This window comes from Abramis brama (genome assembly GCF_963993115.1).
Source record: "Abramis brama genome assembly, chromosome: 6".
NCBI classification, from domain to species: domain Eukaryota; kingdom Metazoa; phylum Chordata; class Actinopteri; order Cypriniformes; family Leuciscidae; genus Abramis; species Abramis brama.
This window is the reverse complement of record NC_139968.1, coordinates 26,209,794-26,237,454: the sequence shown is the minus strand read 5'-3', so window position 1 is coordinate 26,237,454 and position 27,661 is coordinate 26,209,794. Positions and strand designations below refer to the sequence as shown.

Genomic DNA, 27,661 nt, shown 5'->3' with positions numbered 1-27,661 from the left:
GACGCTTGTCTTAGCAAACACCCCTAATAACCGGACAACCCCCCCCCTTTATAATCACTGTCCACTCTGGACGCAATTAGGACTGTGCGTTCTTATTCAAACAGGAAAACACGTAAAGATAAAACGGAGAACCACACCACATCAGATCAGATCTGACAGAACAGCCCCATTAGTGCGATCTGGCTTATTTCCTGAACCGTCTCTTTTTTCCCCCTTTTTAGAACGACATGTGATGTTGATCTTGTGTACCTCCATCTGATTTGACTAAAGACATTTTCAACCTAATGACTGGACCCACACGGAGCGGTTTCCACATTTTCTGCACAGATTGCACGGAGAAATCTGCAGATTTATGTGGAATAGATTAAATATGGTCAAATGCGTTACAGACCAGAGTCCTACATTCTTCCTGATGGCTAATAGCGGTTTATTAGCCAAAGGTTATACCATGTTATAAGTACATATTCCCCACAATTTCGGTGAACATGGCATTGGGAGGAAAACACATCAAATCAATGTATATTTGCAAAGACCTATACAAATTACACATAACACAAATGTGTTGGTCTCATTTACATAAACTTCATTAGCACTGAGTCAAGGAAATCCTCGTACGCAGATGCTACACACACATCACGCGGCGGTGGTAATCATAGCGCGGGTGTTAATTTTTTTTAACGAGATATGATAACCCAAAAATACTCTGCTGTGAACCGCATGGCCCCTGTTTCAAGAGATCTAAAAATATTTGGCCTCCCCTAACAGCTCCGCCAAGCGTCTCTGCGCTCATCCCGCCTATAGTGCGAGTGATTGGGATGTTTACATGTTTTCTTGGAACAAATGCGAACTGGCAAGCTTCTGGAGGCTTAAATTGGATCAGAAGAGCGTGTTTGTTTGGGTCTGACTCACAGTCCAGAGTGGAGTATGGCACGCTGACAGAATCCAGAGCTTCGCTTTGCTTTTCCTTCCCAAAACTTGGCTGATTTAGGAGGGAATTCCCCCAGACTTGCTGCAAGGTGACTCTCCACAGCTGTACGAGACGAGGCCAAGCTTGCGCTCTTCACGCCGTCCAGGTGTTTGGGCCCGGCTGGCTCCGTAATTACGGTTTAAACGAGCCGGCGCGCTCTTAAATGGAGTGAGGGACCCATAAAACTAGCCGTCGTTTAGGCGACGGCCAAATAGAGTAAACAAAGGAACATCCTGATACGTAACAAATCGAGAGTTCGACAAGTCCCAGACGAGTCTCAGAATGCAGGAATGTGGGCTTTTAGGTTAACGCGCTAAACGAACTCAGTCCCCTCTAAAGCGAACTGAATTTAAAGGGATAGTTCATCCAAAAAGACTCAATTTTAAGCCCTTTTTGTGCATACAATGACAGTCAATGTGGACCAATAATGAGTTCTATTGTATGGACAAAAAACCAAAATGCAACACAATTACGTCCGAAAAAGTAAAAATAATAGTTTAGGCCAAAATAGTTTTGGATGGCTGCGCTTCTTTTAGATTTTAGTTCAGAAATTAGTTAAGCTGAAATAATGTTACTATAACCACACACACTACAATGTAACTATTTTAGTATATCACCTGAGAACAACCTGAAAAACAAACAAAACAAATTCAATTACAAACACTTTTTTTCTTGTAAATGCAAAATATTAGGTTTTATCCAAACAGAACAAAGAGTTTGACTTCTCTAAGCAGTTTGAAAGAAATTCGGCACACTTTAACAGTGTTTTTTTTTTTCAAAAAAAAAAGTAGTTTTTTTACTTTTTTGACGATGTACCTTGTTTAAAGGTGCAATATGTGATCTGGGAAATGCTAACTTTAGCCTGGTAGCATTGAAAGCATACAATCCCACCATGATCCCAACCAGCAAAAAAAAATCTGTTCTGTTCTGGCTGTTAGACTCATTTTCCCAAAACCAATTTAAAACGTATAAATATGATATATAAAGTATATTATAAATGATGACACTATTTTTGGGTGAACTGTCCCTTTAAAACCAGGAGGTGGGTGGGGTCTGCTTATAACGTTCTTCAATTGTAGGTGATACCCAAAAAGATTAAAGCTGAGTTTGACTTCACAAAAGGACTTGAAAGCAGTTTGCAAGCTTAAATGTGAACACTACAATTGAACTCCTCGAACTCAGGAGATCACCCAAGTAGAGTTGGCCTCAAGTTCTTGGTGAGGTTGGCCTTGTAAATGCTAAACCTTGTCTTTTAGGCATCGCCCAAATGGTGTAGACTACAGATACGGCTACAAATCACAAGAGTCTGTCATGTTTTGGGGAGAGCGACATTGGAAAGTTTGTGGTGACTTAGCTGATTTTCTTTGACCCAGAACTTTCTGAGCTGAGTCAGTGCTCGGTGTGGAGGCGTCCACAGCTGGTTCTCGCTCTCGGGGAAGCCTCATGCATTGATCAAAAGGCTCGTAACCAAAAAGTACCCACCATCCATGGTCCAACATTGGGAGGGGATGAGCGTTCGGCAAAGCAAGAGCTCTGCGTTCTTCCATTCGTCACTCTCCAGCTGTGGGGTTTTATGATCGAGGCACCGGGCGTCCAGATGTACGGCAAAGGAAACGACGACAACAACAACAACAACGACGACAACAACAGCAACAGCCTGGGAAAAACAAGCTAGAGGGGAATCTCTGACAGCAACATGTTGAATTTATTTAACGTTGCCTAATTACGAACGGACAAGCGATATATTTGCAGTAATGGCTATGTCAACATGTTGCTGGCATTGAGTACAAACATGTTGCTTCATACGGCACATCGACCACTGGTAAACCAAGAGCCACGGCAAATACGGAAACGCCCTTGTAAATGATCTCTGGGTTAAACAATAGGTAAGTTATGATGGATCACATGACCCCTTATAAACGGTTTGATGGTTTTGCGTTTGTGTCGGACCGTCGATAAAAACCTTAGCCACGACATCAACACAATCTGTAACTGATTGAGTCGATCGCTTGAAAGAGGAGCGACTGACCCATTAGTCAAACGCTACGAGAGTGATCCGACATGGAGAGATGCTTTCTAAATGGGCAATGGAGGATATGTGACACTTGCAAGGGTTGTAAACAATCCTCTCATCACCCACAAGGAGGGAGGGCTTGTTTTGCTCACAAACAAGTTATGCAATGCCACCTCCTCTCCTCAATTCATTAAACTCTTCCCTTCGGGCAGCTTCAAGCTACTTATTTTGCTCTTTAGTCCACACGTGCTTGCGCTTATTAACAATTATAAACATCCCAATACTCTCATTAAAAGTCTTTTTTGTTGTAATTTCAATTCTATCTTTGGCTAGCCATTGAGCTTATTAGGGGCTTATTAATGGCCAATGCCAAATGGTGACAAAATTGCTGAAATAAAATGCATACTTGTTTTATACGACATTTATTTAACTTTAAAAAAAATGTGCCAATATTTGAGCATTTGTATATGTATTTTTAATATATACAAATGTAATAGTTATATTATAATTTACATACATTTTAATATGATAATATATAATGAGCAAAAGACCTAAAATATTGATAGAAATATTTTTACATAGTTAGTACAATTTTTCCGCCAATATTTAAACCCTTTGTATTTGTAATTACATATAACGTTCAATTGAGTACATATTAAGTGATATTATTAATTGTATTTGTATGTAAATGTGTTATTTACTATAACTAAATATTACTGAACAAAAATACTAATCCAATTGTCCAAAAATTTAATTATACATCATTTTAAAAATAAAAAAAATATTTTAGTATCATTAAGAGTCTATTAGTTTTATATTTATGTTTTAATTCTAGTTACATTTGATTAATCTTGTTGAGTGTGTGTTTGTTATTTTATTTGCTTTTGGTTTCTAAATTATGTCTGTATAGTTATTTATTTTTATTTCAGTTTTATTACATTTACGTTAAACTAAATATGCCTTGCAACTAGCTGAAATAAAATAAGTTTGTTTTTTGTTGTATTTTATTTTATTTAAAGTTTATTTCATTGCCATTTTATGAACATTTTTGGGGGTTACAGTTAACTATAATAACCATGTAGAGAGAAATGTACACCAGTATTGTCAAATTAGCCAAAATATTTAATAAAATTGGTGAATCACGATCATCCCAATTTGGCAGATTCCAAGTAATAACCATGAACTCAATAACCATCTCACCGCGGAGGACGTGACCCCTCGCCACTTCGAAAGCACACACACAAAGGCAGGAAACAATTCCAAGAATTTTCAGTGAACTTCAGAAAGACGCCAGATTCCTTTAGTGTGGATTTGGAATGGTTTCCCCTCATGCAAACTTCTGGGGGAGACACCCATGTGACCACACATTCGCTCTTCATCACAGCTGCTTCACTGTTACCTAGCAACCCCAAAAACAGGAGCAGCCCACGTGTCCTCGACCCCTCCTCGTCCTCGGTTATTAATAAAACCCATCTTTGAGAGCACAGGCGTTCAGTTCGCTAGATTTGAGCACTCGAGATGTCGAGATAGTTGCATTTATTTGGAAATAGTCTTTCCCTAATGTGATTCAACTTTATCAGGCTCTCAGATATTAATAACTTTTCATATCACCAAAAATAAACAAATAATATGGCTTTCATTAGAATCACATAATCAGGATTAATCTCAAGATTTCCAACCACTCTTTAAAACGCAGAACAGAAATTAAACATTTAATACATTAAACATTTAATTAATATGCTACATTTTGCATACAATATGCAAAAACAACAACCTCCCCACATGTGATAATTGATAGCAAATAAATAAATACTGTTCGAAGGTTTTTGTTTTTTTAAAGAAATGTAATACTATTATTCAGCAAGCACACATTAATTTACATTAATTACATTATATTCATAATTTCCACTGGATTATAAAAATTAATTAGCATATAGTTATCCAATAAAAAAAGCTATATCATGATATTAAAATACTGCTGTAAAACATTCTGATGATGGATAGATTTTGATTTGTTTGCATTTAACCGTCATTAACCACATGCAAATCCTCCCCCATGGTTATTTCCCATGTTTACATGCATATCAGAAGGATCTAATTTCTGAAAATGCCCCCGTGGCTCTTCCTTTCCTTTCTCCGAAGGACATGAAACAGCGGGAACGTGCAAGCGCTCAGCGGTTTGTCAGAATGGCGTGTCAGCGGTGCTGCTATGCAAACGCAGGGCGTAGAAACGCTTCCATTGATAACGTCGAGGACACAAGCTCCTCCATCTCCCTCAGGGCTTCTTGTTTAGCTAATGAATGGAAGTTGGCGTAGACGCTAGTCGACTACAGTGGCACGCGCACACACACGCACACACACAATCATGGAGGAAGTACAGCTGCTAATGTGATTCTTCCGAAACAACTAATCCAACACAATCTGTGCTTCCTAATCCAAACACAAACCACCAGAAATAAAACAAATGGATGTTTTAAATTCCCGTTTTACTATGATCAAAACATGTTATGCATTAACAAATGCAATGCACATTATATATACATCACAGTTCGTTCCAAGTGAGAACCAATCGCTGGCAGCTGCCGGAGGGCCTCATACTTCCTGTGTGGACACCACATCTTTACCTGCAGGCATATGCATATACAAACTGCACAACTAGCAAACACATTTACTTCCTTTTCCCATACACAAACGGTCACAAACACACTTGCGTGCAAATGTATGCTGATGGTTCGGATGAGAGAAAGTATCTGTGTGAGAGTTCAAGCAGAGGGGTAACTTAAACCCTGGCGCTCACGAGGAAGGACACGGTGAGATCATGGATCAGCTCCTCTATCAAAGGGGTTTTGTGCAAAATCTACAGATTTTCCCTTCATAACCGTAAGATCACAGGTTCAAATTGAAGTGCATACTACATGTAAGTCGTTGCTGGACTTCAAAGTCCAAAGCATGTGAATATAGGCTTAATGTTACTTATTAAAACTAAAGGAGTTAATACAAAAATTAAATAAAAATATTACTGTCAATTTTAATAATGCATAATCAATCAATAAACAAAAATGACATAAAAACGCATTAAAAGAGGACCGAAAATATTTTGCTTACATAATATGCTTTTTAAACTCACTGGACATCAGATGAAAACTTTATCAAAAGGGGACTTAGGCCCAATCCCAATTCTATTTTATACCCCTTCACCTACCCCTAACCCTTCGCCTACCCCTTACCCTTGCCCCTTGAAACAGAGTGTCAAGGCGTAGGGGTGAAAATATTCCCCTATGAAATGGGACACCACTACTACACCGTTACATGTCATTATACATCGTCGCTAGCGCCTACGTCACAGATCCGCCAATGTTTATCACAAACTTCCAAGTTGCCGTCGTAAGCTGTAGTCTTGCATGAGTTACAGCTATGTTTTGCATTTTTCTTCTGAAGTTTGCAGAAAACAACGGAGATGACGATATCTTCGACGTCTAATGCTGCGTTCACACCAAACGCGAATAGAGCGTCTGGCGCGAGTGATTTCAATGTTAAGACGCGTTTACGCGCGTCTGGAGGTCTTGCTGCGCGAGGCGTTTATCCCCTCATTCGCGCGTCCACTTCGCTTCAAACTTTTGCTTTTTACACGCGTCATATTGTTAACGAACTTTAACGATTTTTTTGCAACCGTTTCATTGAAGAACATGACCGTAAATATGAACACAAGATTGAATGTGACAAAGAAAATGATTATTGGCAGTCATGTTGCCTCTGTAGCCGGTGTATGCAGGTACATTTCTCATACCCCTTCGTTTGAAGTGTGGTCCCGAAAAATCTTCGTTTCAAGGGCTACCTGGCCCTTCCCCTTCCCCTTCCCCCTACCCCCTACCCCTCCAACCAAAAGAGAATTGAGACAGCCCTACCCCTTCACGGGAACGCGCAAAACGGAGGGGTAGGGCCAAGGGGTAGGGGCAAGGGGTGAATTGGGATTGAGCCTTAATATAGAAAGTCATATTTCAACATTCACTAATTTTACTTTCGCAATCTTTCAACACATTTGAGTGAAACAACATTCAAATCAGTCGATGGCGAAAGGCGGGACTTGATGTTATTCATTGGGAAAGATATATAGAGGGGCAGGGCTAAAACATATAAGGGCTCGATGATGTCATCTGAAAGAAAAGTCATTTAAGAGTGTTTTTTCTTAATGGGAATAACATGCACTGAAAAGTTTTGCGCAAACAATGGTTTGTTCACACTATGGGCGATAACTTTAAATGGTTTTAATCATGTACGATAATGTAGCTATCAGTATAGTTATCGTTCTTGGTGTGAATGGGCCTAAACGAAAACTATAACGATACATTTTTAATAATCTTTGTGTTAACAATAACTCGCACCAATAATCTTCAAATTATCAATATTTTTAATAAACTTGGCGTGAATGGGCCTTAACGATAACTATAACGATAAAGTTTTATTAATCTTGGCGTGAATGGGCCTTAACGATAACTATAACGATAAAGTTTTATTAATCTTGGCGTGAATGGGCCTTAACGATAACTATAACGATGAAGTTTTATTAATCTTGGCGTGAATGGGCCTTAACGATAACTATAACGATGAAGTTTTATTAATCTTGGCGTGAATGGGCCTTAACGATAACTATAATGATAAAAAAATTAATAATCTTGGTGTTAACCGGCATTAACAATAACTATGACGATAAAGTTTGAATCGTTTTAATTCTCTAAGAATTGCGTCATCCACACCACAACTATATGATAATGACAGAGGCATGATATTGTTAGAATCCCTTTCAGAACAATATTGTTTTTTAACTGATAAACAATAAAAACATTGACAGCCAATCAGAATCCACCCCAGAATTTAAAGCGGAAGTGCTCACTTATAATAAACAATGTTTAACGTGCGTTGTATGCTAATATTATGCTAATATAGTAATCGTTCTTGGTGTGAACAGGCCTTAAGACCAGGAAAGTATAATGAAAAAAATACTATAAACATCATAAACATTAAAGAAAAAGAGATTAATACAAGTATTTTACTATCCATCATAAAAATGTAAAAAATGTCTGCCTTTTGTATGTTCGATTGTTAAATATTTAGGCTAATTTGATGATACAAAAAAAAAAAAAAAAAAAAAAAAAAACGCAGCCCTTTCAGCTCAAATTGAACACATTTTCCCAAGTTTAAACTCATTTATGCACAATTCCACAGTTTTGTCCTCAAAAACAGAGCAAAAAAAAAATAAACCTTTCATCTGGGCCTTGATATAAGGCTCTGACTGACAGCAACCTCCTATTGTCCTATAACCTCCTACTGACTGAGCGACTCCTATTGTGTTAGAAGAGGTGCCTGGAGAGTTTTTCCCCCCTTTTTTTCCTAAATTCTGAGAAACACTACAAAAAAAAAAAAGCCGTTGCTTGCTCAAGCTGTGCAGACGATCCCCCAGCTCGTGTGAAATTGAGTGTCGGCTACAGTGGGGAAAAGAGCAGTGAAGTGGGAGAAAGAGAATCTTCACAGGCTCCTTATCTGTCATGCTAAGGGCTTCTTTACTCTGCGGTGGGAACTGAATGACCTACTCTTAGATTGTTATAGGAAAAGTACCCTTACCCTCCGGCACTTCCGAGGTGCTGATACTCGGAAAAGCGCTTCTCCTAACAGCAGACGGAAGCTAGAGCGCCCACCTGTCGCAAGGCATCACGCGACACCTCAGCTCAACCCACGCAAGGATTTCTGCACTCCGTCGCCACAGTTATGAATTCCGATGGACAGGACAAACAAGATTTTAACCGCAAAGTGCTTCTGAAAATCATTATCAGCTGTTGAATCTAATTCAGTGTGATTCATCCACGCCCTTCTGGTTGGAAAAGCAGTTCCAGCTTGGATAAGATAAAACAAACAAGTAGCCTATACAAACAAACTGTCAAGGTCAGACTGAAGAGCAAGAGATGCGACATCAGACTTCTTCCCGAATCTTTCACCTGGACCACGAAAACAAGAAAATCAGCTTCCTTAAACTCACTGACCCATGTGATTTTTCCAAGCAAATGTGTCAGATTTATTACTGGATGTCAGCCCTTGAGGAGCTCCGCATTTTTCCTTCTGTTTTTCCTGCTGTTTTTTCCCTGTCTCCTTTTCTAAGAAACCAAAACGCAGCTAACGGCACTCAAGAACATACCAGGGATTTATCTATGTCCTAAGCGCAAAAATTATATTATTTTTTTATGTAATCATTTTTAAATTAAGCAACATTATTATTATTATTATTATTATTATTATTATTATTATTATTATTATTATGTTGTATTATAATATAAAAGAGGTATTTAAAAAATAATTACATCTACTTCTAATAATACTAATACTAATAATACTTTATTTAAAAAGTATTTACAATTTAAATAATAATTTACTATTATTATTATTATTATTACTACTACTTCTATTATTATTAGTAGTACTATTTTATATTTATACATAATAGCACTATCTAAAGAATATTTATATATGTATAATTATTATTTATACATACAAATACATAACATAATATGAATACTACTAGTACTACTCCTACTAATAATAATAATAATAAAATATATAAAGTATATTATGATAATAAAATTCTACTAATAATGGTAATAATACATTAAACCAATAATAATAATAATAATAATAATAATAATAATAATTATTATTATTATTATTATTATTTTTACTACTATTACTATTACTATTTTTTTAAATAAATCATTATTATTACTACTATTATTATTATTATTATGTATAAATATAATATAAAATATTATAAGTAATATTCTATTTATAAATAATTTTTAACAGTATAAAATAAATTAATAATAAAAAGAACAATAATTATTAGTAGTAATAGTAGTATATAATAATAATAATAATAATAATAATAATAATAATAATAATAATACATAACATTATAGCTCTAATATTGTGTTTAACAATCTAAATAATGAGAACATTAAAACAAACTTACACTAATTAAAACGCATGGTTTGCTATGAAACTAAAAAAAGATGTTGTCAATGTTTGCGTTCGGTTAATCAGGTTAATGTTAAGTCAGGTTAATTAAGAGCGATTCATCCAGACAAAAAAAAACAAACTAAAGTCCACAACGTACAATGCTCTGACATCATCAGAGGGGAACAAAATGGCTATGACAACAAAAGAGCGCAAACCCGCGGCTGCTGAACTTTGACCTGAAAAGGTCCTGGTTGCGCAAGAGCCGCTGTCGGCGCAACAGAACAACGCTCACAATAACAGAACATGATGTGCCAGAGCAAAAGATATCACTGATCTGACAGCAAATCTAGAACAGTCTTCTGTCCGACACTCCGCCTCTTCCCTTGTTTGCGTTCGTGACGTTTTTATGGAGGAATAAAAGGACCAGTTTTAACACCGTTGCTACACTGAAGGCAGAGAGATTGATCAAAATGTTCTTCAAAGGAAATAAACATTCCCTGAGATACAGGATGAAGCGTGTCCATGTTTATGCTCTTATTATCAGCTACACTCCAGAAACTAGCACAAAACACCAAATAAACCAAACACTAAACGTTTCATTCTTCAAGCGTGCTGAGCTGTTTTTATGTCTGGCTAAGAATGGAAAGCGACGCTTACAGAAGGACCTGCACAGATTTTATCTTTCCACTCAACCTCACGTCTGCATCCTCCGTCTGAACTCCAAACGGCTCCTGACACTAAATGCCTGCTTTCACAGAAAACAGTTTAGTGCATTCATAAATGGATCAAGCACTTCACCACGTTAATTCATTTGGTAAACATTTATACAGTTGAATCAGTGCATCACCAAACAGTTTTAAGCATTTAAGAGTCAACATGAAACCGAATTAGCAATTTCTTTGGTTTTATCTATTAAAGTCCCCATGCAGTCAATCATTTTATCCCTTAAAACTTATGTTTGATCACCATAAGTGATATATTTCAGTGTTATTTCCTTGAAAAACATTTCTTCACATCTCAAAACAGCTTGAATGTAACTACACCCTTCTCTCAATTAGTATACGTGTTCTGTGAATATGCAAATGAGCCCCGCCTCCACTCACTCACTCCAGCTCAGAGATCCACTCGTTGACCTGGGGTGCGTTTCCCGAAAGCATCGTTGGCCAACTATGGTCGTAAGTTCATCGCAATGTCCATTGAACTCTATTGGTAACGAGGGAACTTGCGACCATAGTTGGCTAACGATGCTTTCGGGAAACGCACCCCTGATTGGTTACAAGGTAGTTTGTGACGTCAGAAACACCAACGATTTCAAACCGTGTTTTCTGCAGTTTTAAGGAGAAAATACTTATGAATTTACACACGGTTTGTCTTAAAGCATATTAAAAACACCACATAGATATATAAACAACATTAAAAGCTGGATTTTCACCACAGGGGGACTTTAAGAATTGATTGGAAAGTTTGTTTGTAGATGAAGCTTTTGTTTTTGGAATAACTGATGAATGAAAATATAAAAGATCAGAAAGTAGAGGGTTGGGGCAAAAATGAATAAAATGAAAAAAAAAAACATCACATAAATAATGAATATGAATATATAAATAATATTCAATATAAATAAATACATATTATAAATGTGTATTAAAGTCTTGAAATAAGTGCAAAAGAAAGTTAAAAACCTTCCACCTCGAACACAAACTTTTTCCTCTCATTATTTGTGGAAAAACAGAATTTCTCGGAGGAACAGAAAACATGAATGTCAGGCTAAACAAACAAACACGGACAGGTTATGTTTATTTGGCATGACAGGGAGCGCGTGTTTCTTTGGGGATATGGTATCTTGCTGTAGGGTTACACACTCGCTCAACCCAGCGCTTGCCCAAATACAGCGCCATTGCATCACACTCCAGAAATGGGGTTTCACTTTGACATTATGCCCGACTAAACTTTCACCTATCACATGACAAAAAAAGTGGGTTGCTTCATGCATGCATCCCTTTGAAGAGCACGGGACACCTCCCAGCTACCAACGTGAACCTTTATTTGGGCAGAGCACCGCTGGTCTTATTAAAGAACCTGACCTCATCCATACGAATGCTGTTGTGATAGTTTCTCTCTAAGCTGCCCTGTGACAAAAAAAATAAATAAATATATATTTTAAGAACATTATTACGCAGATTTTGACTAGTATCGAGACAATAATATGTCCATTACAGTTAAATAAATAAATATTTACATAATTATTAAATACAGTTGAAGCAGAAATATAAAAAAACCTTTGGTATTCTAATTAAATTAAATTAATTTGGCGGAAAAAAGCATTATTTGATGAATTTTTATTTCGCCCCTTAAGTTTTTAATGCGCTCCTCAATTTTCCAACTTAAGAGCACATGTGCTTCTGTTCCTGGATGCGTTTAAGGCTGAACGGACTCATCGAGCCCTTCCATATCATTTCCCTCCAAAAAGAGGTGGAAGTAAACAAGGTACTTGAGCTGAATCATGTTGAGAGGGGTGTGAGGTGAATAGAGAGCAGGTGCGGTACACGCTGAACCGGCGGACAAGATTTGTATTGGCACAGACTGTCCTTCAATGTACCAGACTGGCTTCCTCCAGCCAAACACAAGCCCCATCTCGCTCGCATACACACGGTTCATCTTTGTTATTGTAGCTTCAACTTGCATATCAGCCAAGACCTATGTTTACTAGAGCTGGTTAAAAAAAAAAAAAAACCTTGCAAAATATTAATTTCTTGATTCTCAGTTTGAAGAACAGATAACAATTCTTAAATCCCAAGAATCTGTCTTTCAGGGTGTTTACACGTGGCATGTTTGGTTGGATCAAAATGAACCCTGGTGTGATCGCTCTCATTAGAATAAGTGTGAACGCTCCAATCTGAACCCTGGTGCACACCAAAAAAAGAGGACAGAGACTAATGAAAAAAGAACAACATGGACCAAAGACATGTAAACAAACCAAAAACAGGACATTATGTCACAGGATGCGACCCGATGTTGCCCATCACAGTTCAGTACGGGCATCAGAACCACGTCTCCTCGCAGTAGATCTCGGTTTGTATGCGTGAAAATCCACAACAGGGATTCCTGGCGCTGTTTTGACACCTTTACACATATTATAAGCTTTTCACGAGTTCTCAGCTCCATCATCAGGTACGTTGAAAGATACAAGTACAACTTACCAAAATCTGTATAATGTCACATGTAATTGCTCAGCGTTTCAACAGCGGAAAGACGTCAATAAAAAGACGTAAAATGACACGTAATGTTACATTTACCTCAGAGAAGCCAATTAGTGACCATAAACTCTTTAGTCAGCTAGAAAAATTAACTCTCGAGAGGTTAGGGTTAGGGTGGGTTAGACCTCCTTACGTGTCATTTAGTTGTAAGTAGCCTACAAATCAGTTAAAACCTTTAATATTATAGTAATGTACTATAACTGGGGTTGCCTGTATAGTTTACAGCATTAGTTATATTTTTTCCTTGAGGAAATTTGCCATGTACTGTACCTGATAGGCCACAATTAATCAATATCAAATCGAACTGAATCACAAGTTTGTGAATCGAATCGTGAAATTAGTGTCAATGCCCAGCCCTAATTTTTCCTCCAGCATATTTTTCAGACAACATATGTCTTAATATATACTTGCTGTGAATCTAAAATGGCTAAAAAATAAATAAATACCAAAGGAACATTATTTTCTACCAAACAGCCATTGTAGGCTAAATAAAAAGCACAATACAACTGGAACATTCACAATTGTTGCTTAAATTTATAATCACCAGCAAAACCATTGCAAATTTATTGTGGATATTCGAAATATCATAAAGCTCCTATGACCTCGGAGAGCAGGCATACAACTTACATAACATATTTCAGCACTAATTACATCAGTCCACAAGTGACAATTTCAAGTTTCAGTAACTGGAAAGACCAAGTAAAAGCATCTATGGTGATTCCAAACGCCCAACATAGACTTCTGGTTCATTTTAAGCAAAAACGTATATTGTTTCCAAAGAAATGTTGCACAAATGACTCCTTTTCAGGGTAAATATCAATTGTGGACAATGTAATGCTAAAAAAAGCAGCATTGAGAGGCAACTTACTTCTCTGGCAATGGTTTTGGTTCCAGCAACGCTCGCCGAAATTCCCATTGATGGTGGTCTGTTTGCAGGTTATCGTTCCCTTGATGGTACCCGGGCAAATGTCTCCGCACTCCCGGTCATCCTTGTTTGCCACGATGAAGTTGTCCTCCATCGAGTCCGAGATCTTGGACCAGTCGAGAGTGGACAAATAACAGAGGTCGGGGTTCTTCTCGATGCGTACCGCCCCGCGCGTGATGTTGGTCAAGCTGTGGAGGCCGATTTCCTTCAGCTGGATCATTTCGAACATGACCAGGGCATAGTTGAAGAAGAGGTTGTTGCCGCGAATGACGGTGAGGTTCGGGAAGAGGTCGCCGAGACTCTCCAGGCCGTAGACGCGGAAGAGGAGCAGGTAGTCCGTTACCATGACCAGCTTTGGAAAACTCAAGCCCCGGAAGTCCTCCGGTCTGGTCTTGAACATGAGCAGGATCTTCAGGTGGCCCTCGATCACCGTGCAGTTCTCGAGAACGCGCAGGTTGGTCGCGTTGTTGCGGATGTCCGTGCTGGGGCAAACTGCAACAAGAGAAAATACAAAAGTTATTAGCATGTGAAAGTGTTTATTTAGACGCAATGGGCAAAATGGCAACATTTTACGTCATGTCTGTTGCAATTTTTATATTGCCGCAATTAGAATCAACTGTGATTCACTGAGCATTTCACTTGTGAGTCACTTGTAGAGTCCAGTGTTGATGTAGTTTCTATTAAAGCAGACTTATGCTTACATTTTCAACATTCTTTAGTGTGTAATGTTGCAGTTTGAGCATAAAAATAGTCTGCAAAGTTACAAAGCACGAAGTCACTCATCAGAGAGTTATTCTCTATAAGTGCACACTGTTTCTGAACTCCCTGAAACGCCTCAATCGTAGTCTTGTACAATGAATGTACACGTCACAATATTCCTCATTTAAATAATTCCCGCCCAATTCCCGCATATGCAAAACAAAGGGGCGGGGCCTGATTGAGTTGAGTTAGGAGTGTATTGAAACTCATGGTTATGGTTAGGGGCGTGACCAATCACAACACTCTGGTCCAGGCAACCAATCAGAGCACATTGAGGTTTTCAGAAGGAGGGGCTTCATAGTGACAGAACGTAACTGACAGACTGGGAAGAGAGGTGCTGCAACAGTGTCAAATATGTGATAGTGTTTTTTGAACATTCAAGCATGAAAACCTATGCTAGTAGAGCCCAAAAACAAAACTTTGAAAAATGGTACAATAGGTTCCTTTTTAAACAAGAAGTTTAGGACATGTCAAAGGGATCCTTTAAATGTTTTGAGCCTTTAACATACAAAGCTAATTGAAAATATCTATAAGAGCTATAAGTAAAACATCAACAAATAGAAACTGATAGGGTATTTGCTTACATGAAATAAGGGCTCGTAGGTTTAACCGTAAAAATGTCACACACAAAAAATGTACCTGGGACCTTATAGTGGGGATCAAAAGTACCACTAATACAAAATAAGGAAAAGTTATATTCTGAACGATGTCTGAAACTTTGTGTTATTAGCACTTATGTTTATTGCCTTTAAGATAAATCGCTTAATGTATTCCTAAGTCGCTTTGTATAAAAACGTCTGCTAAATGAATGCAGGTAAAAATGTAAATGTATAAACATAACAAAAATTAACTGTCTATATTGCAATAATATTAATCAAAATGGGCAAAAAAGAAAAGCATTTTATTAATTTATTATTTTTTTTAACAAAATTATTATTGTTATCTATATTAATGATATTAATACCAATAATAACAAAATCTAAATATTAAACAAATTTAATAAATATTGCAAAATACATCTGCAACATCATCTTACTCTTTATTAACATTCTGCATGATTTAGAATTCATAAGTAAATTGATGTGTATTAAGCTGGAAAAAAAAAGAGACAAGTAAATTGTAAAATTAAAATTGTTTGTATGACAATTAACCGCCCGCCACAATTTCATGTTCGCGTTAAAGCGCAGATGAAGGCCGTCCTAACAAGAGCATGAAAGATTATCAACACTGAATAATGCATAAAGCGTGTCTCCGAGCGGCTGCTTTTCTTAGTCCATTCATAATCCAAACCCGCACACGCTGAGACGAGGCAGAGAGAATTCATTAGCAAAGCGATTCTCGACAAGAGAGCATCTGCTAATGGATAACATCAAGCAGAATTCCTTTCAGAGCTGCTCCATTGATTCACCATCAAAAGAATTCTCACAGGCCTTTTTCAACGGGTGGGGGTTTCCTCGTTTCGTGTTGGAAATCATCACCAAATATTCACTGCGGCCTATTCGTTTTAAACGCTGGAGTGTACTAGAAACACCCATTTTAAGACACCACTACAAGACTAAATCATTCAAAAGAATGGCGTGGAACACGCAATTCAGAGATTACGATGAATTCTCAACGGCGAAATCTCATCGCTGGAAAACAAAGGGCTTTTTTGACAACCGTTTTTCTTGAGGAGACAAAGAGAGCATGTGATTTGTGGTGTGAGCAGGTGTCAAAGTCTGATCTCAACCGACTCTGTTGTTCCTCTATCTTTCTGCAGGTTAATGGGTTCACATCACAGCCTGAAATGTCAGTTTTACCTCATTTTATCATGATACGTCAGCCTAATATGGATAAAACCCAAATAAACCTGCACAAACTTGCTGTTAGGATCCACATATGACAAATTCAGCAAGCAAAACGCAAACTTTTCAAGATTCAGGTGCTTCCTTCAGAGTAAAGTATAAATAGAAAATGCTAACTTTTGAGGTGAATTTCACCAACATAAAAAACACATCTCCAAGTCATATATTATACTTCAAAAATAAAACAAAACAAAAAATTAAGAAATTACATTTTGCATTATTTTTTAAACTTTTTTTTACCACACGGTAAAAATGACAATAATAAAATGGTTTGTTTGAAGCTGAAAATAATATAAACAGTAAAACAAATTGTACCATTATGTCAACAATATTTTTATTTTATATTTTTATATAATATACAAGTTGTTTTGCACTATAGCAAGATGATGAGAATCATTCACATTGAGGTAATGAGAATTGGCGTGGAAAATGTGCTTAATTTTCATGAAAACAATCCTAAAAATAGGCCTTAAAATATAATTGAAATAATTCCTAGATGTTAGAGTATGAGGTATAACATGGCCTCTATATGTGTTTGAATATATTTTCATGAGATCAGCGAGTAATTGTGCAAACCTGATTTCCCTAAAACAACCAACTTGCGTAGACACTAGATAAAACTGACTGCGTTTCAGGCTGACACAGAAATCATTGATCTTGTAAGGTCAGTAAAGCAACATTAGTACATCAGGAAAACCGAAGACAAGATCCTGACACAAGTTCCTCATCCAAACTCTAATATTACTGCAGCAAGACTTCACACACATACGAGAAATTGTTACATCAGGTCCCTAAAGATAATTGAGCAAACATCATAAAATGGCAACATCTCTCCATAGCAACAAGTCCCAGCATGCACAAACAGAGAGCACTTGCCAGACAAAAATGCACTTCAGCCTGTTTACCTCAGAGGAATAGTCTTGGGGGGGAAATAAAAATATAACTATAAAACAAAGAATTTCTTGTTACAATCTGGTGCCAAAACTAAAGGACTTCCAGCAAATAGTCAGCAAAATTCAACTATTCCACACACAAATTTGTTGAAATATTCTACATTTCCCACAAAATCTGATGATGATGTATGAAATGATGTAATGACAAATGAAAGTTTGTGTTCAACCACATTACATGACTGTGTTTTATATTCAATTCATTTAAACTGCTGATGTTATTATTGTCTAGCCATTAACATTAAATTAAACAGATTTGTTTTTTAAACTAGAACTTTAAGAAGAACTTAAATAAAATTTTCCACAAATTAAAGAAAGAATATTTAACCACTTTCTCTTCTAATAACTTAACAGGGTTGAGTTGCTCAGATTAACGAATAGTCACCCCTAAAGTTTGGTACAATTTTTGAAAAATCTTCATATGCGGTAGAAAATGTCACTTCTTGGGTGTCACAATTTGAATGCGGTAACAGGGTTACATGCAAAATGTGGAAAATTTTAATAATTTAAATATTTAAAACTTTTTACTACAACAAACCATTTTTTTTTTAAACAAAAGTTTAGCCAAATTGAAGCTTAATCGTGGAAAGTGGCATTCAATTGTTTTATAGCCCCCACAAATTGCATGCAAAATGTGGGACATTAAATCAATTTTAATATTTACTTCTTTTTTTTTTACTACAACAACCTGAATAGTTTTTACACAAAAATCATGCAATAAAAAGTAACAAAACTAACTAAATTGTAGCCTAATTTAATCTCTGTTGCACTAAAGCCAGGGCTCCAGACTTTGCGACCTTTTTTCCTGCCGTTTCTGTTGAATATGAGAAACATAAAACGAAAAAAAGAAGAAGAAAAAACGTGTTTCTTGTTAGAGCTACCATTTATTACCTCTTTGGTCACGTGACAGTTACTAAACAGCGCTGGGGATCCAGTGAGAAAGCGTTTGAATTCGCCACAGTATTAATAACATCGCTGCAAGATCTAGTGAGAAGCATTCAAACTTGCCGCAGAATTCTCTATTATAAACCATATATATCAGATCAAACAGCGCTAACATGGACAGACCAGGAGAAGCAATGTCCCATGAACGAACAAGTTATAGAAGGCTTTCCAATCCACAAATCACCAACATTCACCATGGATTTAATTTAGTAACTCTAACTGTAACCATGGTATTGTGACAGAAATAGTCGAATATTACATTATTCATTGCAGGATTCGTATGACCTTTTGAGAGTGAAATTCAATTATTTTTAATGTGATGACAAAAAAAAAAAAACATTTGTTCATCCTTCATAGATTGTCCCCATCTGTAAAACTTAAAATTTCAATATGTAGAAAAACTAACACTTGTTTGCAAACTTGTTTAAAAATATAAAAAAACATGAAATTACCGCTATTGCCAGTAGGTGGCGGCAGAGGGGCACTTATTGGCTTATTAGCCATTTCCACTCCCTTTTTTTGCTTTTAATTTTATATTTATATGTATTTATGAAATCAAGAAATAAATATTTGTCAAAGCTTGACACTTTTTTGTGCTGAAGTATTAATATCAAACTTTCTTCAAACTCAAGACTGACTTGAGCGCGCTCCTTTTATAATCACTGAAGCTGTCGGTCAGTTCAGTGTGATACTATAGAAGAACAATGGTACATTTAATAAGAGTACAATATAAAAAAATGTTAATTTTTTTAATCTGCATCTCAACTCAAGCTCAATGCTTTACTGTCAAACGTGCATTTCCAAGAAATAACCGTAATATTATTAGTAACTTCACTTAATGCAAAACAATTGATTAAAATACCTTTATGATTCAAAATCCCAATAAAGCGCTAGCAAATCAGGTGCTGGCACCACCATCTGTAGAACTTAACTTAGTGCTGCTCTAAAATGTTAGTCTGGAGCCCTGGAAGCGCTTAGATCTGAATGAGGACAAGGTTACATTTTATTGTGTTGGTCAACATTTCCAAGGTCGGCTGTAAACAGATATAGAGCTTGTTTGTGTAATAGCATGAGACCTCGTGTGCTTGTCTGTTCACACACTTTCCAAACTTCCCCTTTTCTTGTTCGCTAAACAACTTAAACTGCACTTCATCCACATGGAGAGAGGGAAGCGTCCTGCCTCAGCCTGACTGAAAGAGGACACCTAGCCGTCATTTAGGACCCTGATTTATAGGTATCACCGCAGTGACGTCAGGTTTTAAGTTGCTCCCTGTTTACGCCATGCTCTGGGAATGAACAGGGGGACTTTTTAGATGTCGAAAAGAAGCTGCAGCTGGTCTAGTAATGCTTACTGGGTAATGTGCGACGAAATAATGACAAACTCCATTTAAGCGATGAAACAGATGGAGCTAATCGACAACAACTCCGAACAGCAAAACAGTTGAGCAAAACTTTATTGCTGTCGTACATGAAATATAAGATGTGCAGTATACAGGTCAACTGCTAAAACGCTTCAACTACAGTACAGTCATAGAAAGCAAACAACAACTAGTGCATGAATATCTAGAAAGATCTACAGATAAACAACAGGCAGTGTTGAGGTGGCAATTCGGCTTCTGAAACACAATGCTAGTGCTTATCATGAAACCCATCAACCAGGGCATGACAACTGTGAAAGTAACAGCTTTGCGTTCAAACGCACGCAGACGAGTTACACAGCATCTAAACAGCACCTGACTGCAGCTATGAGGGTCAACCGACGCTGCCGAACTGCAGAAAATAGACCAGGTGACCTTTTTTTAAACGGTGATGTTTGAGAGGTCGTGCTACAGTTGGGGATATATTCACAAAATAGCACAGACTCAAATGCCTTACTGGTTTTCTAAAAGTGTTACTGCACGATTAAAACATTAAGGACACAAACACTGCAAACAAAAACAAAACAAAAAATAATAATAAAAATAATAAAGGAAAACTTATCTGAGAAAAACTGAAACTAAACTAAAAATAACTCAAATTGCCCACAAATTAACCTGAATTTTTGGTAATAGGTGTATATGGTACAGTATATAATAGAGCTTTTAAAAAATGCCAGCATTAAACATCAAAACGCCACTTGTCGTGTTAAACACATAAGACGTAACAGTTTTTGCATTAACTTTGGCAGCCCTAAAATAATAAAACAAGAAAACTCTTGAAAGCTAACAAAAAAAATGAATAGTTTTAAATAGATTAAAATATAAATAAAATAATTTAAAACATAATAATAATCATAATAATATACTAACACTATTCCGAAGAAATAGTACCCGACAATTGCAACGACTATAAAACGATTGATGTGTATTTTAGCATATTTGGATTGTTGTATTGACCAATAGCAGGGTTATTATAGTTATCCATCCACTCAAACTAAAGCATAAATAAAATGAATTTGTTGCTTAAAAAAATAATAATAATAATTTCAGCTATAGCCAGTACAGTGTATTAACTTCATAAACTAAAACAAGCGGAAAAAAAATAAATATATTTTTTAAACTAAAACAACAAGCGGAAAAAAATACAAACCTATTTCTTTAAAAAAAAAAAACAACATAAAAATAATAATTCACTGCTTGAAAAAAAACAAAAACAACAGCTATAACCAGTACAGCACATTACCTTTATGTACTAAAATAACCAAACCAAAAAAAAATAAAGAAAATAATAATAATAATAATAATAATAATAATAATAATAATACTAAAAAAATGAAAACAGGAAATGTAAAAATAAAACTCATTTAAAATATAAATAAAAACTATGAACTATCTTAATGACACTAAAACAACACTGGCCAATCGGCATCCAGCAACTGTTTTAAAACTGCACATCTGAAGGATGATTCATTCTGTGAAGCTTTTTTTGGTTGAATCAGGTCATCTTTCCAAAATCTTCTCAATAGATCTGGGCCAACTACAAACAGCTTCTGAGACACTAGAGCAGGGCCGTTTGTGAGTTTACATAAGGGCCGAGGGCCACACCAGAGACGAGGGGCCCATCGAAGGGGCACTGCAGGTTAAAAACATTTTTTTTTTCCCGTCGGCACACATCAGGCCAAATAAAAGGGGGACACTTAAGCTGTAACATGAGCCTCGCTATCCATGACGTAAGGCGAGCAGGACGGTTAGCGATCACACGCATGAATAGATGTGCCAATAGCCTCTTATGTGAACACAAACACACACCCAGACAATGCCACTGGAAATGTGACTTCCATAACAGGGCTGGAAATGAGGCTCGGGGGAGGAATCTTGCAAGGCAATCGAGAGGCTTCAACCTTCAACACCCACTCGAGGATTCAATTTCACACTCAAAGTGAGCAGCAAAACCTCTGCACTTTGGCTTTATTCAACAAGAAAATTTACTAGCCATGGATAAACGTGACGATCGCAATGCACAAGCTCTCAGAAATGACCATCAATGCCTTAGCTACAATATCCCAGTGTTTACATAATGAGATGCTTCCTTATTTTTAGCATCACATTCCCAATAGAGAATTTAATATGCTTCTAGCAATAGTGACTAGCGCTTGGAAATTGGAGCATGATGGCTTTTACACCACATGTCAGGAAGATCATGGACGCTCAGAGAAGCCATTGCTTTAGCTAATGCATTGCATCTTCACTTCGAAAGTAAAAAGCGAGCGCACATTCAAAAGCGGTTTCAGTAAAAGTAAGGAGTGGGTCGCAAACACCGTTTAGAGTGGGTTGTGCAGTCAAAGAAACAACAATAAACATCATTCTATGTTTTTCTGATGCAAGACTTTTATTATGAAAGACATGAGTGAAAGCTGTTGATTCTTCTGTCAGACGCATTTTAAGTAAAGTTTGTCCTGATTCAGTGTGTGCGGTCAGATGAGCTGTTGTCAGGCTATATGCCAGTGTCGTCATTCTAACGTTATTTTCGTAACTTGTATCAAAATAAAAGTCTCTCACCTCAGAAATACGAACTTTACTGTCCTGTCAGATGTTATACTGTGCTCATAGTGCGCACTCTACAATTGCATGTGCAAATGCTGAGGCACACACTGTATTGAGAATGAGGACATACTCATAGGTAGCTTGCGGTCACGTGACGAATTGAGCCCGTCCACCATTTTGGGAGGATACGCTATCGGTTGCCAGGGGCAACAGTGCAAGAGCAATACAGAGACGGAGCAGGAAAGACGGCTCGAGGAATTATAATAGAAATTACGAGAAAATTAAGAAGAAATGGAGATGAATGCGGCAAAAGAAAAGGGTCCTTACAGGGAGAAACTTACTACCAATGCCAAACATTTTTTTTTTTTTTTTTTTTACTTTTAAAATTTAAAATACGAAAAAACTGTAACACATGGTTGCTACGGTTTCCACGACAATCGTGTGAGACACTGGAGCAGTTTTTTACACATCAGTGTTTTCCAGGCATTCTAAAATAGTGCGACAACCTCCTCTACTACCAATACAAACAATGAACGGCGTTGGCGGGTATCCTCCCAAAATGGCGGAAAGGGGAGGATGACGCGGTCTCTGAGGGCGGGGCGCTGTGTCGTGACGACATCTCCTCATTCTCAATATCACTTCAATATTTATAAGCCGCGATGGATATTACGAGCATGCAATGTCGTAGTGCCAATAAATTACATAACTGCTTTGTCGTGTTTTAGCATACATGCAGGTATGTTTATACAATTCATTAAGAGTATCATGTTAGTATTGTGCATTAACCCCAAAATGTACTTTATTTTCGCTGTGTTATTTTGTATATTTTTAAATAACTGATAGCACATACCAACTTAATAACTTTATTGCATTAACAAAAACTAATTTGCAACTGCTATTTAATAGCCATACCTTATACTGTTTATTCATCAGTTTATTCAGATCATTTTAGCTATAAAACGTAACTTTATAGCAAATACATTTTTCGTTTCACTTCATTTTAAACGCACAATATGTATTTTTTTTTGCCGCTAGGGGTCGCTAACCTCTTACAATAACAAAGGCGTAGTTTGATGACGCAACATTTGCCAAGAATTATGGATCTTGTCGTCAACATCAAGCCGACCGATCTAATAATGTTTATGGATGACTGAATACATAGATGTTTTTATCATAGGTCGGGATTGCTAAGAGACAGCTATCAGCTCCACACGCAACGCGAGTCCCGCGGATATAAAAGGAATATGGACATTTCATTCTACCGAACTACACGCAGAATTACTACTCACAGGTCAGTTTATTAGACAAATTAAACTTGTGAGGTAACGCAGCGCTGTTTCACTTGGTCTAACATTACACTATCACACTAAACTGCATTTGAATGTGTTGAAATGTATGTTAATCTATGAGTTAGTTTGTCTGTATGAGACTAGCAGTAAACTAGATCAACATTAGAATAACATACAGATCATATTCTGACATTTTATCATTGTTGAACTATAAAACATTGATTAGTTTTATGTAAATGTGCTCACCTGTTTAATAAAGTAAATGTAGGAGCGGTCGAAGTCTCGGACGTGGAGCTCTCGTTTATATACTGTCTATGGGAGCTCTAGGCATCTCGAAAACACCGCGCTGATATTGATTCTCGTTTTAGTTCTCCTTTTTTATCCAAAGTCTGCTTGCCATGGTCCATAATGTTTGAACGAAACAACAACAGCGTGCAGATAGACATTACGAACTACACAGTTGTCCAAGTCTGTCGCCTTGGTTACTATCAGAGGGCTCTGGTTCATAGCTCTGGTTGCTATGGCAGTACAAGAGGAAACCAGGGACAACGCGGATATGACGCCACTGACGGCGACAAAACGGAAATAAAGAAACGGTCCGTGTCTTCGAATTAAATTACAAATTTCTCCTGGTTTGAAAGTTGTTGGAAACAGTCGGGATAATGTAAGTACACAACTAAAAAAAAAAAATATAACATAGATATAGTGATTTTTGCTATTTTTAAAGCAAAAAAACTACATATTGTACCTTTAAGGTGACGCAGTTATATTGTACTTAATAAAATAAGTAAAGAGTAATATCAATTAACTACGTGTACTTACTGTAGAGTTACATTTACTGTAGGGTTAAGGTTTGGTTTAGTGTTAGTTACTTGTAATTATGCATAATCTACTGTTATTACTATAGTAAGTACATGTAGTAATGTGTAACTACGTCACTTTAAAATAAAGTTTTACCAATTTTTGGGGGATTAACAATAGGATATATGATGTCCTGAAAATGCGGGGGAAAAAAATCCTAAAGAGGTTTAATTTTCTAGCAACATAATTACTTTTATAATATAATAATATATTAATATTACAAATTTCTTATTTGGGTTGAAATATGAGACATTTCTTGAGATTCACGCATTAAGACAAAATGAAGCAACAGCTTTAAAAGAGGTGATGAGGTTCTGCTTCCCACAATGCAATGCTTCTATTTCCAAACATTCAGTTTAGTTTACATAAGCTATTTCAGAGAATGGTCTGTTAGTTTGTGCAAAACTCTGACTAATCTTTCTGAATACTAAAATGTTGTAAAGTGGCCCGTTGGTAGTAGCTGATGACACACAACAAATTAAAAACCAATTAAATTTCCAATTTCCAACAAAATAGCAAAACGTCCACTAAAATAGCAAAAAGGTGTTCCGAGAACTTAAACTTCAGCTCGAGAACATCTTAATTTTCTGCGTCATGCAATCATGTCCCACGTAGGAGCAATGGAACGAATGGCTTTTATTTAGGCTAGCTTTTGGCCGGCAGAAAATGCTTTTAGCCTAAACAGGAAAAATCAGTCTAGGCCTAAAAAGCCAAAGAATTTATCTGTCAGGAAGCCAAGTTGCACATGACAAACAAGAACGTGGATTCTGTTCAAAATGCAATTTGTAGCAACATGCTTTTTTGAGCAAAATTTATTGTGAAACAGTGAGTGCATCAAATATCAATAGCTGTGGGGTAATTACGCTCTCTCTGAAAGGCTTCTGCCCCCATTAACGCTGAAGAGACACTAGAACACATTTCCTAGTGCTTCTAAAAGCAGCTACGAGGCCCTCGGGTCATCAGGGACGCGGCTTCCGACAGCAGAGGTATGTTCCTCATTGCACACTGCCCCAAAACCAGATGGGATCTGGCATCTTGACTATTTGGCTATTTCTTTCAAATCCAGAAGAGAAAGCCACGTTTCTAACTCGCCTTGGAAGAGCAATAGTTTAGGCGAACAACGGTTTAATGAGGTCTAGATCTAGGTTTTTAAATTTCTTAGAGAATTCTTTTAACAGTCCACCAGTTAGCCCAGACACATATTTTACGAATGAACACGAATTCAAGTTCGCAAGCACACAACCAATTGTACAATTGTACATAGCTCTTGCATTACTGAGGTGCTAACAAAAATAATAGACATGCTCGAGATTTCCTTCAAATTGTAGCTTCGCCCGTTGCCATCAAAAAGAAAAAAAGTTAATGACAATTTACACAATAGTGACCCTTGTGCCTATAAGAATGCAACACAAACATGCACATTTTAAAACGGAATGCATAAAATTGATGTGTAGCTCAAAACATAAATATCTGAGTATTTTTACATTACAGTGTCTGCGCACTAAACCCTTGTCATGAAGTCGCATGCAAGTAGTCGCCTTTACCAATAAAATTTATGAAAATTACAGTCAGACTCAAAATATTTAGACCGGCCTCTGAAATCAAGCTAGCCTAGCTTAAAATATTATCATTCAGATAACTTATAGCCCTATGATTTCTGCGATAAAGCAAATGCGGATTGGAATTCCAGTCATTAAAATAGAATTTACAATGTAACGGAACGTTAGTGAAATTTGGCATTTGAAATTTGAAATTTTGGATGAATAAATCAAAAGTATGGCAATACAATTAAACCAATTACTGATCATCTAAATCATAAATCCAGAATTTCTGGACAAAAATGAAACTTTTCATAGGGCCCTATTACTCTAACAATTTCAACAAATTTTCAGATTGTTTTCAGTTTTCAGAATTCGATTGATTTGACATGCTTTTTGATTATTAAAATTTAATTATACCATTAAACCGGAATAGAACAGAAAGACTAAAACAGAAAACAGACTTAAAACTAATTTTATAGAGCCCTAAAAAATTTATTTGTGTTAAACTTCTAATAAATTGATGTTTAATTGCAGAAGTCCCATGCTTTCAGTTAATCAGACATTTATTGCTTTTGACTGCTAAAATAAAATCCAGAAAAATTGATTCATTAAAATTACAAGGGAAAAATAAAATGGGTATTATTAACCGTTATTGTTATCATGCTAAATGTCGCGTCTTTGGAAGCAAATCCACCGCTTTCAACATCAAATTTTAGATTTTTTTTGTCAGACTAACTGATCAACTAGAATGATTGTGTTTTGTGCCATTCTGTTATACTTTGTCGTGCCATGAATGAACAGACAAGTGTGTGTTTTTAAAAAAACGATGTTTGCTGTAGCTTTTGCAGTAATGCATGTTAATTCCTTATGACGACAAATGCTACCGAACATGCTTGGCGACACAACGTGGTGTGTGTAGTTGGGAGGAGAGCATAAAGGATTATTACAATGTTTTTCTACATCAAACACTAAGCTCCTCACCGCCATGCCATGTGAAACTCACAATCTCATCAGCATTTGCTGCTAACGTCGCGTGTTGATTTCTTCCACAGCATCTTGAGAGCGGGATGCAGCTAAGGAAGAAAAGCTGCATAGAACCAAGGAGACAAAAGCCAATATTGATCACTTCAGAGTGCTGATGGGCGCTGCGTGTTTTGGGTGAGACTGTGCGAGATGAATATGGCCATTGCAGTGTGCCCCTCCCCTGCCGTCTCTGGAATCAGTCCACACAGTTACCGCAGGGAGAGGAGCGGCCGAGCGTCTGCAGCGAGAGACGGGTCAATTTAATGGGCTGTTTGTCTGTTCTGGAGACCACCGGCTCAGACTGACTGCTGCTGGGTAAGCCCAC

At 36.9% G+C, this 27,661-nt stretch overlaps 1 protein-coding gene across 2 annotated transcripts in view; it reads right to left on the bottom strand.

Annotated features, from left to right (window-relative positions):
• insrb (insulin receptor b) overlaps nucleotides 1-27,661 on the bottom strand; it is a 71,936-nt gene that overhangs the window by 32,349 nt on the left and 11,926 nt on the right. The window contains exons 1-2 of one of the 2 annotated variants that reach the window (XM_084116896.1): nucleotides 27,317-27,425; nucleotides 14,106-14,654 (exon numbers count right to left, since the gene is read on the bottom strand). In XM_084116896.1, coding sequence (XP_083973022.1) covers nucleotides 14,106-14,562 — 457 coding nt within the window. In that variant the 5' untranslated portion in view covers nucleotides 14,563-14,654; nucleotides 27,317-27,425. Of the gene's footprint in view, nucleotides 1-14,105; nucleotides 14,655-27,316; nucleotides 27,426-27,661 lie in introns of those variants that run through there. The other variant, XM_084116895.1, reaches the window with a different exon arrangement.